At 57.8% G+C, this 15,305-nt stretch overlaps 1 protein-coding gene across 3 annotated transcripts in view; it reads left to right on the top strand.

Moving 5' to 3' along the window:
- Nucleotides 1-15,305, top strand: part of Espn (espin) — a 32,506-nt gene that overhangs the window by 13,578 nt on the left and 3,623 nt on the right. The window contains exons 3-13 of one of the 3 annotated variants that reach the window (XM_029540345.1): nt 252-438; nt 557-739; nt 914-1,045; nt 3,793-3,994; nt 5,005-5,288; nt 8,145-8,179; nt 8,243-8,369; nt 8,460-8,652; nt 9,817-9,843; nt 10,906-11,051; nt 11,127-11,390. In XM_029540345.1, the coding sequence (XP_029396205.1) occupies nt 252-438; nt 557-739; nt 914-1,045; nt 3,793-3,994; nt 5,005-5,288; nt 8,145-8,179; nt 8,243-8,369; nt 8,460-8,652; nt 9,817-9,843; nt 10,906-11,051; nt 11,127-11,390 (1,780 nt within the window). Of the gene's footprint in view, nt 1-251; nt 439-556; nt 740-913; nt 1,046-3,792; nt 3,995-5,004; nt 5,289-8,144; nt 8,653-9,816; nt 9,844-10,491; nt 10,684-10,905; nt 11,391-15,305 lie in introns of those variants that run through there. The other 2 variants (XM_029540344.1, XM_021200186.2) reach the window with 2 other exon arrangements.

Genomic DNA, 15,305 nt, shown 5'->3' with positions numbered 1-15,305 from the left:
AAAAAAAAAAAAAAAGACCTTGTCTAAATTTAAAATAATAATAATAATAATAACGAGGGACAGAGAGTGGAGAAGCACGCTGAGGGACAGCAGTATAGGACTGAGCCAACGATCTCGGACAACCTGTGACAAAGCCCCTTTGTCACCTGCCCACTTTCAGTACTCCAGAGAGCCAGGCTAGTGTGGAAGGAGGCTTTTGACGAGAGTTCAGCGGGCATCTAGAGCCCACGCTGGGTGTTGCCTATTCGCAGGGGAGTGAATGCCCAAACCAACAACGGTGCCACGCCCCTGTACCTGGCGTGCCAGGAGGGCCACCTGGAAGTGACGAAGTACCTTGTGCAGGAGTGCAGTGCAGATCCGCACCTGCGCGCCCAAGACGGCATGACACCCCTGCATGCCGCGGCGCAGATGGGCCACAACCCAGTCCTGGTGTGGCTGGTGAGCTGAGGACCACAGGGCGGGATAGCCCTGGGAGTGGGCGGGGCCCGCTGGAACTGAGGCGGGGCCAGGAGGGGGCCAGCGCAAGCCCCGCCCTCTGCCACGCCCCTCCCCACAGGTGAGCTTTGCAGACGTTAGCTTTTCGGAGCAGGACCACGACGGCGCCACGGCCATGCACTTTGCTGCCAGTCGCGGCCACACCAAAGTGCTCAGCTGGCTCCTGCTGCACGGCGCAGAGATCTCGCAGGACCTGTGGGGCGGGACCCCACTGCATGACGCTGCTGAGAACGGGGAACTGGAGGTCAGGGCGGCCCGAGAGGGGCGGGGCTGGGATGTGGGCGAGGGCGTGGTCGGGGCGGGGCCGGGGACTGGGACGCTGTCGCCCTCTGGCGGCCCAGCGATGTCCTCGCAGCTTCTCTGGGGTGCTGGACCTGGCGGGACCCACCTCTCCTCCTCGTGCTCCGCCCTCTTACAGTGCTGCCAGATCCTCGCGGTGAACGGCGCTGGGCTGGACGTCCGCGACCACGATGGGTACACCGCTGCCGACCTGGCTGAGTTCAATGGCCACACCCACTGTTCCCGCTACCTACGTACGGTACAAACCCTGGTATGACCCACCAGTGGCTGGTGTGGAGTCTCTCACCCATCTCACCATTTAACCCCAAGAATCAGCGTCTTGCCCTTTTACCAAGAAAAAAGCTGAAGTTCAGGGATATGAAGCCTCTTGCCTGAGGAAACTCAAAATTGTCATGGGGCGTGAGGACAGCCAGCGGCCCGGAGACACAGACCACTGGAGTTATATCTGACTTAAATCTTATAGAACCTCTTGTCTATGGTCGTGGTCTCACTTCAAGGATGGATATAACCTCTCTCTCTCTCTCTCTCCTTCTCTCTTCCTCTTTCTTTCTCTCTTTATTTTTCTTTTTTTTTTTTAAGATTTATTTATTATATGTAAGTACACTGTAGCTGACTTCAGACACTCCAGAAGAGGGCATCAGATCTTGTTACGGATGGTTGTGAGCCACCATGTGGTTGCTGGGATTTGAACTCAGGACCTTTGGAAGAGCAGTCGGTGCTCTTANCCGCTGAGCCATCTCACCAGCCCTCTCTTTATTTTTCTTCCCCTCTTTCGCTTTCCTTCTCTCTTTTTCTTTCTCTCTCTCCCTCTCCCTCTTTCTTTCTCTTCCCTTCTCTCTCTTTCTCTTTCTCTTTTCCTCTTTCTCTTTCTCTTTCTCTCTTTCTCTCCCTTTCTCTCTTCCTCTTTCTCTTTTCTTCTCTCTTTCTCTTTCCATCTTTATCTCTCTCTTTCTCTTTCCTTTTTCTCTTTATCTCTCTCTCTTTCTCCCTCCCCCTCTCTGAGAGTTGAAAGTAGGGCTGTGAGAGTGCTAGGCAAATGATGTACCATTAAGCTACACTTCCAGGTCTCTCCCCATCTGCCTTTTAAATTGACTTTGAGATAAGAACTTGCTAAATTGCCCAGACTGTCCTCGAACTTGTGTCTCTCCTCCTATAAATATCTAGGATTACAGCCATGCAGCACAGCACCTGCAGGAACCACCTGTCTTGACTGGTACACATCTGCTCACTTTGTAGTTGACTCAAAACCAAAACATGATATATGTTTATAAATTATCTTACTCTATGTTTTACAAAGTCACAAGATGACCCAGTAAGACTCAGGCTCCGGTGTGTGTGTCCCCAAATCCAGGGCCCTGTCCCAGATAATTCAACACTCACTTTACAGTAACAGAAGAGGAAAAGGATGGGTCTCAGCCCCCCTCAGAGGGGTGCTATCTCCAGGGCCCAGCCCAGCCATGAGGAAGTCTTCCAGATGAAGCTTGGAGGAAAGAAGGCCAGCAGGCCTGCTCTGCTTGCTAGTGTGTGGGTGATCCTGGCTGGGATGTGAACAGTACAGCAGGGCCTAGGGGTCAAGCAGGCTGAAAGGTTAGGAGATGAACTTCCAGAGAGGGTCTCCCAGAGTCAGGGCCCTGGGAACCTGCCTGGCTCCAGCTCCTGATGCTGAGCCAGTCCTAAGCCACCGCTGAATTCTGACACTGGTAAGATCTCTGGCAGGCTCCACAGGTGTGACCTAGTTCATCTTTTGCCTATGATTGGCACTTCATGATGTACTAGGTGGCATGGACTAGGTGGCATGCAGTGATTTGTCACCAACTTTCAACACCTTTGCAAACACTGTTATTCCCACTTACAGATGAAGCGACTCAGGCACAGAAAATACTGGTACATAATATGCTCATAATCTCATAGCATAGTAAAGGACGGGAAATTGAAGGTATTATTCCAGGCTCCAAAGTCTGTTCCTTGTGTTCCAGCAGGGCAGAGTCCCGGGGCTGCCCCCTAGTGCCAATCAAGAAAAGAGCACCTGCAGGTTGTCTCTCTTCCTCCCCCCCCCCACTCCAAGTCATCTTCTGGGGCTCCCCTTTCCTTCAGGGTAGACAACAGGGCCTGGACCCCTTGAAGTGAATGGGGTAAGCAGCAGGATCTGGCCCCCTCACCCAGTCAGGCCCAGCAGCAGCAATGACAGATCCAAGCCACCGAGGTAGCTGGCCCAGAAAAGGCAAACACTAATTACAGAGCCAATAAGCATGGCTGCTGAGCCGTTACCTGGTGCCAGCCTGCTTCCCTCTCCCAGGGGGCCTGTGACACTTCTCAGACAGGGAGGGGCAAGGGGCAGGGAGGAGTAGCTGTGGGCAGGAGGCTACGGAGGAGGAGGAGGAGGAGGAGGAGGAGCAGGCTTGCCGGTAGCAGGGACAGCATGGGCAATGTAAGTGGCCCCTCACCCTGACCTGCTCCCAGCAGGAGCAGCTGGTCGGGGAGGGGGGAGGATGAAAGACCTGGCAGCCTTAGCTGGCACATCCCATCTAGGGTTCAGCCTTCCCTCCCCCCCAGCACCATCAGGAGGTGCAATGGCCTTGGGTAGGCAGCTGGCAGCTCAAACAAGTTAGGTTGCAGCCAGGCAATGGAAGTTGAGTGTATCCTTCCCCTTCCTGCAGTAGCAGCCCCGAGGGTCCTTTGCCCACAGATGCATAGGAGAGAAGGCCTTCTGCCCTCTGATTAGAGGGGAGTGACAGGTGCAGGGCTGCATCCCTTTGGGCCAGATCCCCCTTCCCAAGTGTCCTGAGCATGGGGAGAGCCAGGTAGGCGTTTCTCTGAGGCCTGAAGTGCAAGTGGGAGCATCTGCTCTTGACTCCTGTCCTAGGAAGAAGCAGAAATGGTGCAGAAATCAGGAAGTGGCTCAGCAGGTTGCTCAGGGAGGACTCTGGACAGGAGGCCTGGCCTGGAGGTTATCCCCACAGGACACTGGAGCCCAAAACTTCCCACCTTTTCCCTCAGAGCTTGGAACACCGAGTCCTGTCCCGGGATCAATCTATGGACCTGGAGGCAAAGCAGCTGGACTCGGGCATGTCCTCGCCCAACACCACTATGTCGGTCCAGCCGCTCACCTTTGACCTGGGTTCACCTACCAGCACGCTCTCTAACTATGACTCCTGCTCCTCCAGTCACTCCAGCAGCAAGGGGCAGCGCTCAACTCGAGGTGAGTGGATTGGAGAAGAGTGTGGGGAGCCAGTCAAAGCCAGGGCCATCCCATCCATCTGTCTGCCTGTCTGTATCAGTCAATGTCTTAATGTGGAGAGAGGATGCACTTGAACTTGTCCATCCCAATAAGCCCCCTGCCACAAAACCCGCACATGCCCAACACAGGACTCTGTGATTTCGGTGCTAAGCTACCAGACTCAAAGGTGCACATGTGGACAGGTGTGCAGAGTATACACGTAAGCATGTACAAGCACACGTACACACTTATGCCAGGAATATGCATACCTATATTACACAAACAGAAGCCCTCCGTTTACCTGTTACAAACATGGTCACCCACACCCAAAGTCACTCAGTCCAACACAGACACAGGTAAGTACAGGGTTAAAGACACACATAACATCCATTAGTGGCGCACGCCTTTAATCCCAGCACTTGGGAGGCAGAGGCAGGCAGATTTCTGAGTTCGAGGCCAGCCTGGTCTACAGAGTGAGTTCCAGGACAGCCAGGGCTACACAGAGAAACCCTGTCTCGAAAAACCAGAAAAAAAAAAGAGAAGAAGAAAAGAAAAAGAGAAAAGAAAAACCGAAAATAAAACAAAAAACAAACAAAAGACACACATAACAAAAGTCCTCCCACAGAACCGGGCCTGTGTGTACACAGTGACCACACCCAGAACAGGAGTCCAACCACCTGCAGCTGCAGCGTCTGCTTCCCACCACTAGGTGGCCCCCAGAGCTGCCTGAGTGCAGCCACCCAGACTCCTGCCCCACCTAGCCCCTGCCAGGTGGTCCTCCTCCACAGGACCCTGCAACCCAAAACCTACTAAAGTGTCCCCTAGAAACCTGGGAGCATCACCTACTGGGGAGGCCACAGCAAGCCATACCAAGCAGGCCCCAGTCTGCCTTGTGGCTGGGTGAGCCATTTGCAGTTAAGACAGCTTGGATCTGGGGTGCATTCTGCAGACTTCAACATTCCGTTTGTCCTTCTGCCTCACCTCCCTCCCAGGGGTTCCAGGTGCAAGAGCTGCAGACTTACAGAGCTACATGGACATGCTGAACCCAGAGCAGGGCTTGCCTCGGGGCAAGCTAGGGAAGCCGTCACCACCACCACCTCCACCACCACCACCAAGCTTCCCACCACCGCCGCCACCACCCCCAGGCACCCAGCTGCCCCCGCCTCCACCAGGCTACCCAGCTCCCAATCCCCCTGTGGGGCTGCATCTGGATAACATTTACATGCAGACCAAGAACAAGCTTCGCCATGTGGAGGTGGACTCCCTCAAGAAGGAGGTAGGCAGAAAGCTCGCCCTGTGGGCTGGCAGGAGGACTAGGCTAACTGGGGACTGGGCCGATGGGGAACTGGCCTGGATGACTTGTGGTCACAAATGGGGCTTCCTGGACCCAGGGTAAGTTTGAGAACTGAAGGTCCTAGCAAGGTCCATGATGGCTCAGGGCTGACCATTGGAAATGGTATAGGGGACAAAGTCAACCGTAAGGAGTTGAGGTTGAAGGAACAGAGATGGTCAGTCCTCCTGAGGAGCTGTGGTACATCCTGCACAGAGTGTCAGGGCTGTCCTGGAGTTAGCAGAAAAGGAAGGCATGCAGATATTGTGAATACTTACAGCGCGGGGCTCAGTTAGGGAAAAGAACCCTACGAAGGACACTTGAGCCAGGCAGTGGTGACGCACACCTTTAATCCCAGCACTCGGGAGGCAGAGGCAGGCGGATTTCTGAGTTTGAGGCCAGTCTGGTCTCCAGAGTGAGTTCCAGGACAGCCAGGGCTACACAGAGAAACCCTGTCTTGAAAAACAAACAAACAAACAAACAAACAAACAACGACAAAAAAAAGGACCCTTGAGCCAGGTCGTGGTGGCACATGCCTTTAATCCCAGCTCTGGGGAGGTAGAGGCAAGGCCAGCCTGCTGTACAGAGTGAGTTCCAGGACAGCCAGGACTACACAGAGGGAAGACCCTCTCCAAAACCAATCCAAACAAAGTAACAAACGGAAAGGAAAGTGATACTATCTTCCTCAGGCGAGGCACTGCGAGTTTGACTGGAAGGTGAGGACAAGACAATGCTGAAGACAACGTTGAGCACTAGCGCCTCCTGCTGTCTGCTGACAGGCTCGCTAGGGGACCGAGGCTGAGGCTGGCTCCTCCCTCCCCCCCGCCCCCGTAGAAAAGGTTTTCTCAGTGCTAACTCCCCTCCCACTCCGTAACCCTTGGGTGGATGCAGGAGGAGTCCCCGTGTAAGAATAAGGAAACCTTTGGAAGCGGTGGATCAGTGTGAGGGACTAGAACATCCAAGGCCTTTGGACTTTTGGCTAAAGCTGGGGAGCAGAGGAGGGTCAGATGTAATAGCAGTGTGACCCAAAGCAGGGCTCGACAGAGGGAGAGGTGAGGGGACAACCCAAGACCACAGGTGGCCAGGTGTACGGTGGCAAACCCATAAAGCCTTGCCAGAGCCCAGGCCTTGCAAGTCTCTTCCCAGCTCAAGGTGGAGCTGAGCGATCAGTTTGCACAGGTGAGCCAGGTCACAAGGCCATGGGGCGGAGGTGGCATAAGAGGGACAGCCTTCACGGGGACTCCGCACCACCCTTTTACTGCCCTTCGGTACACCAAGCTCGCACAGAAGATTTTTTTTCTTCTGGAGGAAAGAAAGAAAGTCGGACAGAAATTCTTGGGGTGGTAGAGGCTATCCCGCTTTCGAAGCCTGGCACAGCATATGGGGCTTGCCCCAAGCCCTGCCCACTCCCCACCACTGTGCCTGAGTGCCAGGACTTCCCTATGCCCCTCTGTGGTGTGTTCGTGCAGAAGTGCAGGCGCTAATAGGCTCCACAAAGGGCCCTTTGTGTCCCTTGCCCCCTCAGGCGTGAGTGACTAAACTGTCCGTTAGAACTGGGTTGAGGGGTGTACACCTCCATGGCTCTAGTGGGTGCCGAAGGGGCTGGCTGACCCAGAAAACAAATCTGGCGTGTCGTGTTTCCTGTCACGTGAGCTTTGACCAGTGGGGACGGGGGTCTGAGGCCACAGTAGAGACGAACGAGCGTGGGTCAGGGTCAGGGACAGCCCCCACCTGGTCATTTGGTCTTTGGCCACACCACCTCTTCTCCCTCTCCCAGTGCAGGCCTTAATGGGGAGCAACGGAGCGAGAAGTGGTTTTGTCACCCGAGCCCACCCGGCCACACTTGAAACTTGAGGCCTGGGCCCGGGTGTGGTGTCGTTTACATGGATAGCGATGGGTTCCAGATGCGGGAGGGAAAGGCCAGGGCGCGACCTGGAATGGAGGGGTGGGTGGACAAAAACGAGCAGCTTCACTGTCCGAGGTCAGGCCCTCTTGCTGTCCGGGCAAATGACTGAGGGCGGGGAGAATGAAGGTAGGGTACTCAGGACTAGTGGCAAAAGGAGTGCAGGGGGCGGAGCCGCCCCTAGCCGGTGGCAGAGCAGTGGGGCTCCGTGACATCCGTGCCTGCTTGGGGGTTAAGCCTGGGATTGGCGGACCCTGGGTGATGTCAGGCCGACTGAGCTCATAGGCGGGCAGCGTGCGGGCCGGGCTGTAACCTGAGAGGAAGGATCAGGTAACGCAGGTGTCGGGTCCGTGCCGCCCCCGCCGCCAGGTGCACAGCGGGGGGCCACCGGAACAGTCGCAGGTAGGAGCAGCCCCAGGCTGTGGGCCCCGTGAGAGCAAGCAGTAGCGTCCCTGGGTACGAGCTCTAGACAGGGGCCCCCTCCAGGCCGCGACCCCCGACAGAAAGGCTTCTAGGAGCCCCGTGCGCTCACGCGGGGCTGGCGGAGCAGCTAGTAGGGTGCAGCCGAGCCCTCGGGGCGGGCTAAGTGGGAGCTGTTCCAGCGCAGGCTCCCCCTGGCGTCCAGGCTGGGCCACCCCGCCCTTGGGTCCGCCCCTTCTGGCCTCAGTAGGGGCCCCTGTACCCTTGGCCCTAACCCAGACCCCTCCCTGTGAGCCGGCCCTCTCGCCAAAGTCCCCTCGCCCCCTGCCCCATCCGGCACGGAGAACTGGAGGGCCCAGGGACGCGGCCAGCTGCGCCCCCCGACGGCCGCTGGCCGCGAGCCCCCCAGGCAAAGAGCTGGGAGGGAGGCGCGAGGGGCATTCGGGCCAAGAGCATCATCCGCCGCTGTCTTCCCTCAGCCGAGCTCCGGCGACGGCCACTCGGGGCTACACAGGCAGGACTCCGGGCTGCTCAGGCAGGACTCGGAGCTGCGCAGGCACAACACGGGACTGCGCAGGCAGGACTCGGACCGCAAACAGCGCTCGTTCAGTAAACAGCCCAGCACGGGGGACTACTACCGCCAGCTGGGCCGCAGCCCGGGGGAGCCGCTGGCCGCACGCCCGGGCATGGCCCACAGCGAGGAGGTGCGTGTCCACCAGCCCGCACCCGCGGGCTGCTCGGGACGGAGCCCCGTCTCCCGCTCCTCACTCTCCGGCCCCTCTGCTCCCCCGCAGGCGGCGCTGCTCCCCGGGAACCACGTGCACAACGGCTGCTCAGCGGACTCCAAAGCGTCCAGGGAGCTGCCGCCGCCACCTCCGCCGCCGCCGCTGCCCGAGGCCCTGAGTTCGCCGCCACCCGCCCCACCTCTGCCCATCGAGGGCGCGGGCGCAGCCTGCGGGCAGCGTCGTTCCTCGTCTTCTACTGGCAGTGAGTAGGGGCGGGATGCGGGGTGGGGGCGGCGCCAGCTGCCAAGGGGGATGGAAACTAGAGACCGCCCCCTCCCCAGCTGCGACGCCCCTGGTCCTTCGTCCTTCTTCCGGGCTTTTTTTTTTTTTTTTTCCCCAAGACCCTACCCTGTTGGTGACAAGGGGAGGAAAGTTTTGAGTTGCTTCAATCCCACGGCAGGACTGGGCTGAGTGTGGCTTTTGGCGAGGCACCTGCCCTCTCTGGGCCTTCTCTTTCTTTAGCTAGGGCGAGCCTCCCGGCTCTGGTGGCTGAAGTTCCTGAGCCACCTGCGGGAGGAACCGAGTGCTCCTTTCTTCCTGTGCCCTGCATCTTCAGTCACCTTCCAACCTCTAACTCTTGTTCCTTCGAGCCAAGCACACCCTCTGAGCTTCTCTCAGCCTTGACAGGGGGACTCTTACTCATCAGCTGTGCTTGGCTGAGGAAGACAAAGTCCCAGAAACCATCACGCGTTCCTTTCCGTAGGTCGTGTGTGTGTGTGTGTGTGTGTGTGTGTGTGTGTGTGTGTTTGTGTGTGTGTGTGTGTGTGTGTTGATGGTGATTGTGGAAGATAACTCAGGGCCCCCCTCCAGCATGCTAGGCACACTCTCCACCATTGGGCTTCATATCCTTGCTTACACGTTAAACTGGAGACCTGGGTTGCTGGACACTGCTTTCTGCCAGGGATCCTGGAAGGTTCTGGTTCTCCCATCCTAGTGAGGCAGGGCTCGGTGAGGAAACCATACTGGGTAGCTCCAGCCCAAGCTTCATATTTCTCTGACCAGGCCCAGAGCAGCTCCTGTGGAGCCTGCGGTAGCCTGTCCACTCCTGGCTGAGCCTCAGGGAAACCCTCCTCAGTCCATCCCCAGCTTGACAGAGATCTCCTTCCTCTGCAGACCATACTAGGGACAAAGGAAAAATAGACTCTGGCTGCCCCAGCCAACCCCAGGGTCAAGACGGCCTCCCTTAGAGACCTGGATGGACCACCCTTGTGGGGCCCCAGAGTGGCCTGAGCCAGGGTCACAAGGGCAGGCGAGCTCCACCCCTCTTCTCCCCCTCCTGCCCCCCCTGGCCCTCTTGCTGTCCCTGATTCACCCCAACCCCCCCTTCCTCTAACTTCTCTGTCAATTCTCTCCTCTCCGTTCCTAGAAGTGAGAGTCCTGAGACACAGGAAGAGTGAGTAGCTGCCCCAGCTGGTGGGCTCGCGGCTGAGGCGTGGGGTGGGGGAGGTGGCTTGCCCAGAAAATGAGGCAGAATGGGCCTGGGACTGAGGAAAGGGCTTGCTAGGGGCCAGCAGGTGAGAGGACCTGATACCCCGAACCCCCACCCTCGGCATCACAGCATCCGGTGCCCGGCTTCCAGTTTTGCTTAAGTAAACGGGCCGGCCGCACGCCATCCTTCTCTTGGGCATGTACTCTGGATCACCAACCCTGGTATCTCAGGGCCTTTAGTACAACTTTATTCCTGCCCGGATCTGGGGCAGCAAAGCCCTCCCTGGGTACTCCTCCGCCGCCATCCATTCACCTCCGCCAGCCCTGCTGGAAAATGCAAACTCTGTCCAGGTATTTGCATACCTTTGGGCTGGCCCTTCTGCCCGCGCCCTCTCCCGTGTCCTCAGTAAGCTCCTCCTTCCAAGGTCCCCCAGGGCCACGCAGTTGCTTTGCCATAAATGTGTGCTCCGCTTGCAGTCAGTATGTCTGCTGTCTGTCTGTGGGTGTGGGGCCAGGGAGGGTCCAGCTGGGTGGCACGCCAGGGTCCTGAGTCTTATGGCCTTGGAGGCTCCAGCTGGCTCAGTCCAAGGGTCACTGGCTTTGCTGATGAAGGGAGAGGGCCATAGGGAGACTCCGCCCTAGTGGGGCTGAGCCAGAAAACCCAGGACAAAGGTTGGGTGGCTAGCCGGGTCCGTGCTTTGGAGCTGGGCAGTTGATGGTGGGCAGACATCTGCTGGAGTCCCCAGGGCTGGCCCAAGAGCCACCATGAACTCCCAGGGGCCTCTAGGTGGTGGCCGTATGCCCAGTGAGTAAGACCTGGTCGGGTCACCGTGGACTGGGTGGGAGCTGATGGCCCACCTTTGGATGCCCTGAAAGCTACCTTCGGTATCCCAGGATCTGGAGAGCTTCTCTGGGCCCAAGGGTGGGCCCCACCCATCTGGCTTGGAGAAGGGGGGGATTGGGGGCAGGAGGGAGATGTGAATGGTACTCCCTTTCCTCAACTGAGCACCTCTTCTCCTGTGGGCAGGCACCAAATCTTTCAACATGATGTCCCCAACGGGCGATAACTCAGAGCTGCTGGCTGAGATAAAGGCGGGCAAGAGCCTGAAGCCGACACCACAGAGCAAGGGGCTGACAACAGTGTTCTCTGGCAGTGGGCAGCCAGCCTCCCAGGTAGGCACTGGCCGGGTGCCCCGCCCGGGCTCCCAGTGCCTGCCCAGTGCTCAGCCCTACTGCTTCTCCCGGCAGCCTGAGTCACCGCAGCCTCCAGTGTCACCTGCGCCATCTCGGGCTCGGAGCCCCACCCCGCCAACCTCTGGGCCTCAGCCACTGCTCAATGGCAGCGTAGTGCCGGCACCACCTGCCACCCCGGCACCAGGAGTCCATCTGGATGTGGAGGCCCTCATTCCCACACTCGATGAACAGGGCCGGCCCATCCCGGAGTGGAAGCGCCAGGTGATGGTCCGCAAGATGCAGCAGAAGATGCAGGAGGAAGAGGAGCAGCGGAGGAAGGTGGGTGGGCAGGGCTTCCCAGACAGCCCTGGGGTCTGCACTAAGCTTACAGCCTGTTCCCCCCCACCCCCCGTGTCACCTTGAGGCCTTTCTTGACCCTTTGATCTCCAGCAAAACCATTAAGCCTGGAGGGAAGCAGGAATACAGACTAGCCTACTGGTACTGGTCTCAGCCCTCCTACTGTTAGCGGTCCCTGGGAGTGAGCTGTCCGTGTTTATCAAACTCTGATGTGCCTTCAAGTCACTAGAGGCCTCATTAAAGGGTATATTGTGCTTTGGGGGCAAAGGTTGAGATTCTACATTTCTAACAAGCTCCTGGGTGGATCCACGCGGAGTGGCCGAAAGAGGCCTTTGCATCCAGACTGACGTGAGCTCCGTCCTGGTTCAGCCACTCTGCTGCTGAGATTTGTTCTTAATTCCCACATCTGTAAGATGATTCGGTCATCCAACAGATGTGCCATGAACTGCACTGAGGTCATGTCCTCTGAGGGGTCACAATGGATATACCAATGCCTGCTATCAAGGTGGCTGTAGAGGATGTGTGTGTGTGTGTGTGTGTGTGTGTGTACAAACAAGTAAGTGTCCCTAAGATGTGAGACTGACAACTTGGAGTGGGTCAGGAACACAGCAGACTTAGGCACCAATCAACCAGCCGGTTGACAGTTATGGGTTGGGGTGGTGACAGTGTAGAGGGTGGCGATGTTGTAGCACAAGGTGAGATGGGAATGGGAGAAACACAAGAGCGCATTAGGAAGAGCGTGGGGTGAGGAGAAAGGCAGTGGGAAGGATGAGTTGGTCAAGCAGTGACAGCGGATGTGTCTCTGGGATGACACCTTAGTGTGCGGTGGCTGGTGTGAGTCAGGATACAAGTGTTTGTGCTGGCTGCTTGGAAGGGATTAGGCCCCTGAGCAAGCTGGGGGCAGTTCACTGGGGAAGTGGGTGGTAGATGGAGAAGGAGACAGAGAGAAACCGGGGGAGGAGGGGCGGTGGGGCTTTCATCTGGGCACGTGAAACATTGACAGCTGGACTAGGCCTGACCTGGTCCACAGAAAGCCTGAGAAAGGCTGTGATCTGGTGACAGGCGAGGAGCGCTGGGGCCTGCCTTGGAAATAGCAGGCTGTGGATCAGTTAGGGGAAGGCCTCTGTGCCTCTCTCAGCTTCGATGCCTTTCGCATGTTCTTTGGGTGGTGTAATGAGCGACCAAGCCAGGCGTGGAGACCCGGTCTGCAGGCCTGCTTTCCCTGCCTCAGGCAGCACCGCAGCCCCAGCCAGTGCCCTCTACCAACAACCAAAGTGACTACTGCTCAGAGTCGGGAGCCGAAGCCTTACTGCAGTACAGTCTCCCCGCCAGCCAGGCGGCCAGTCCTTGCAAATGCAGCCCAACGGAGCCATTACACCACCCAGGACTAGCAAAAGGTCGCCGGCTCTGCTGCGGGAGCTGGGCCAGAGGGAGACGCGCCCCCTCCCCTCTTTTGTCTTCCCCCGCATTAGCTAACTGCGGCCAGCTCCTGTTGCTATCCCCCGGAGGGCTGGAGGTACTCCCGCGAACACAACGCCATCCTGGGGCCTTTTGGCGAACTTATGACTGAGGCCGACATCCTCCGCATCGAACAGCAAATTGAGAACCTGCAGGTGCTGCATAAGGCAAAGAAACTGGAGGCTCGCCTGGAGCAGCTAGAACTGGAGTTGGAGCAGCTGCTACCGATTTCGGCCGCTTTGTCGGCTCCGCGCTTCACCGTCGACCCACGCCGCATGCACGGACGCGCGGCCAACCTGCCTGCCTGGTGCAGCAAGATCTCCACTCTGCTCAAGAGCATGGCCACGCTGCTGGCCGCGCTGGGCGGCCGGCCGGCGCATCTGGCGGAGCTGCTAGCTGCAGACACTGGCCAACCGCTGACGCCGCTGCCAGACGCACCCTCAAGGCCTGGACCACTCTGTTTGGGACGTTCTCATTCGCTCAGTTGGTGCCGGGAAGCTGTGGCACGGGAGATCCTTGAATGTGGCGTCTCAGTGCAGGACCTACGCGCTGCATACGAACAACGCACCCAGGGCGCAACACCCACTCACAGCCTGCGCCGCAAGTTCCCTCAGCCCGCCAGCACCCCGGACCGGGAGCCCATCCTCGAGGAGGACTACGTGGCAATCGGTTCCAGTGAGCCGAGAGCCACCATCGCAAACGGCCTGTGGGCTACGGAGGAGCCCCTGGACTCTCTGAACTCATCCAGAGAAGAGCACCAGGAGGAAGCTCTTCCAGATCCTGAGCACTTAGCTTGCAGGCCGCCGCTCTCCACCGAGCTGCCTGGCGTCCAAGATTACATCGACATGCGCAAGGAGCGCATCGTCTACCTCTTCCTGGAGCACTGGCGCAAGTGGACCTTCCAAGGACCCGGGCGTCATGCCCAAGCGCGCCTGCGTAGATTGCTGCCCCGGGTTGTGGCCTCTGGCGCTGGTCCCCTCCCAGAGGCAGAAGACATTCTCCAGCAGCAACCAGCCGTTGAGGACTCGGACCGTGGCCCTGAAGAGCGGCTGCTACAGTTGCTAAAGCAGCGACAGGTGGTGGGCAAACTGCTGGGCCACTGGAGAAGCCTGCTAAGGCAGGTGCCAGCGCGCCAGGCTCCTGGCTCCGAGCTTACCCATGGTCTGTACTGGCCCGAGCACTTCCTGCCACCACTGGACGGCGGCGCTCCGCGGAGCTACGACAGTCTCACTCTGGATCTTTTCATGTTGGGCTACTTTCAGCTGCTGGAAATGGGCCTGAGCCGAGAGGAACGGAAATTCCGTCACCTGCTGTGCTACGAGATGTTTGACCGTCTGGGCAGCCACCCGTGGGAGCTTATCCGTCAGTTCCACCGTGCGGTGCTCGAGGAGGTGGAGGCCGGTACGCGTAGCTGGGACGATGGCTTCGAAGACCTCAGGCGCCAATTCTTCGGAGACAGCCCGGAGCCTGAGCCGGCTCCAGAAGAGACTCAAGAGGAGGAGGAGGAAGGGGAGGAGAAGGAACAAGACCAAGGGGGAGAAAAGGAGGAGGAAGAGAAGGAGGAGGAAAAGAAAGAAGAACTGGAGGAGGAAGAAGAAGAGAAGAGCGAGGAAGAGAAAGACAGGGAAGAGAAAGAGGAGAGAGAGGAAAGAGAAGAACCCACCGAAGAATCCGCTCCATCACAGGACCTGCCGGAGGACCAGACAGAGGACCCAACCCCTGCGCCGCCACCACTGCCTCCCGCTGCACCTCCCCCAACCTCAGACCTGCCTAGTTCAGAACCTCCAACTGAAGAGCCCTTGGAGCTGGTGTCCGAGATGGGCGAATTCAGTAATGAGGCCATTTGCCGCTATATTGACCGGAGCTTCTCCTTTTGGAAGGAGAAGGAGGCAGAACTCTTTGACATTTGACAGCAAATGTAGAGTTTTAGTTTTGTCCCTGGATGCCTGTCTGACATCTAGAGGGGCAGAATCAGACAGAAAGAAGCAGGGTTTATTTATTATTATTATTTTTTAAGATGTCTGCTTCTTTGGGACCTTTGAGGTCCCTAGGAGGGAGGAAGTGAGGCATTCCTTCATGAGCTTGAGGAGGCAGGGCAGGTGTTTCTCTCTGTGAAGCCAGACAGCAGAAGGATTCTGAGTTAAGGGACTCCGGGTTCCCTGAAGCAGTGGGGTTCTGTGTCTCGCCATCCATGGGGTTTGCTACCTTCCTGGTCACCTGTGGACTGTTCAGTGTGGTGTGTGATGTGCACAGACCCCCTTCTCTTCTGTAACATCGAAGGAATAAAACACTGTTGTAGGCTGTGTTGCTACCTACCCCTCTCCCCATGTCATTATAGCCTCATAGTTGTGAAACATCCCCATGCCACCAAGGAGCGAGCGGGCATGGGTCAGTGTGTCCTCCACAGGGGAGCCAGTCTTCCTGTGCTGAGCAGATATG

Source organism: Mus pahari, chromosome 6 (genome assembly GCF_900095145.1).
Source record: "Mus pahari chromosome 6, PAHARI_EIJ_v1.1, whole genome shotgun sequence".
In the NCBI taxonomy this organism is placed as follows: Eukaryota; Metazoa; Chordata; class Mammalia; order Rodentia; family Muridae; genus Mus; species Mus pahari.
The sequence above is the reverse complement of the archived record's forward strand: the minus strand, read 5'-3'. Positions and strand labels throughout refer to the sequence as shown.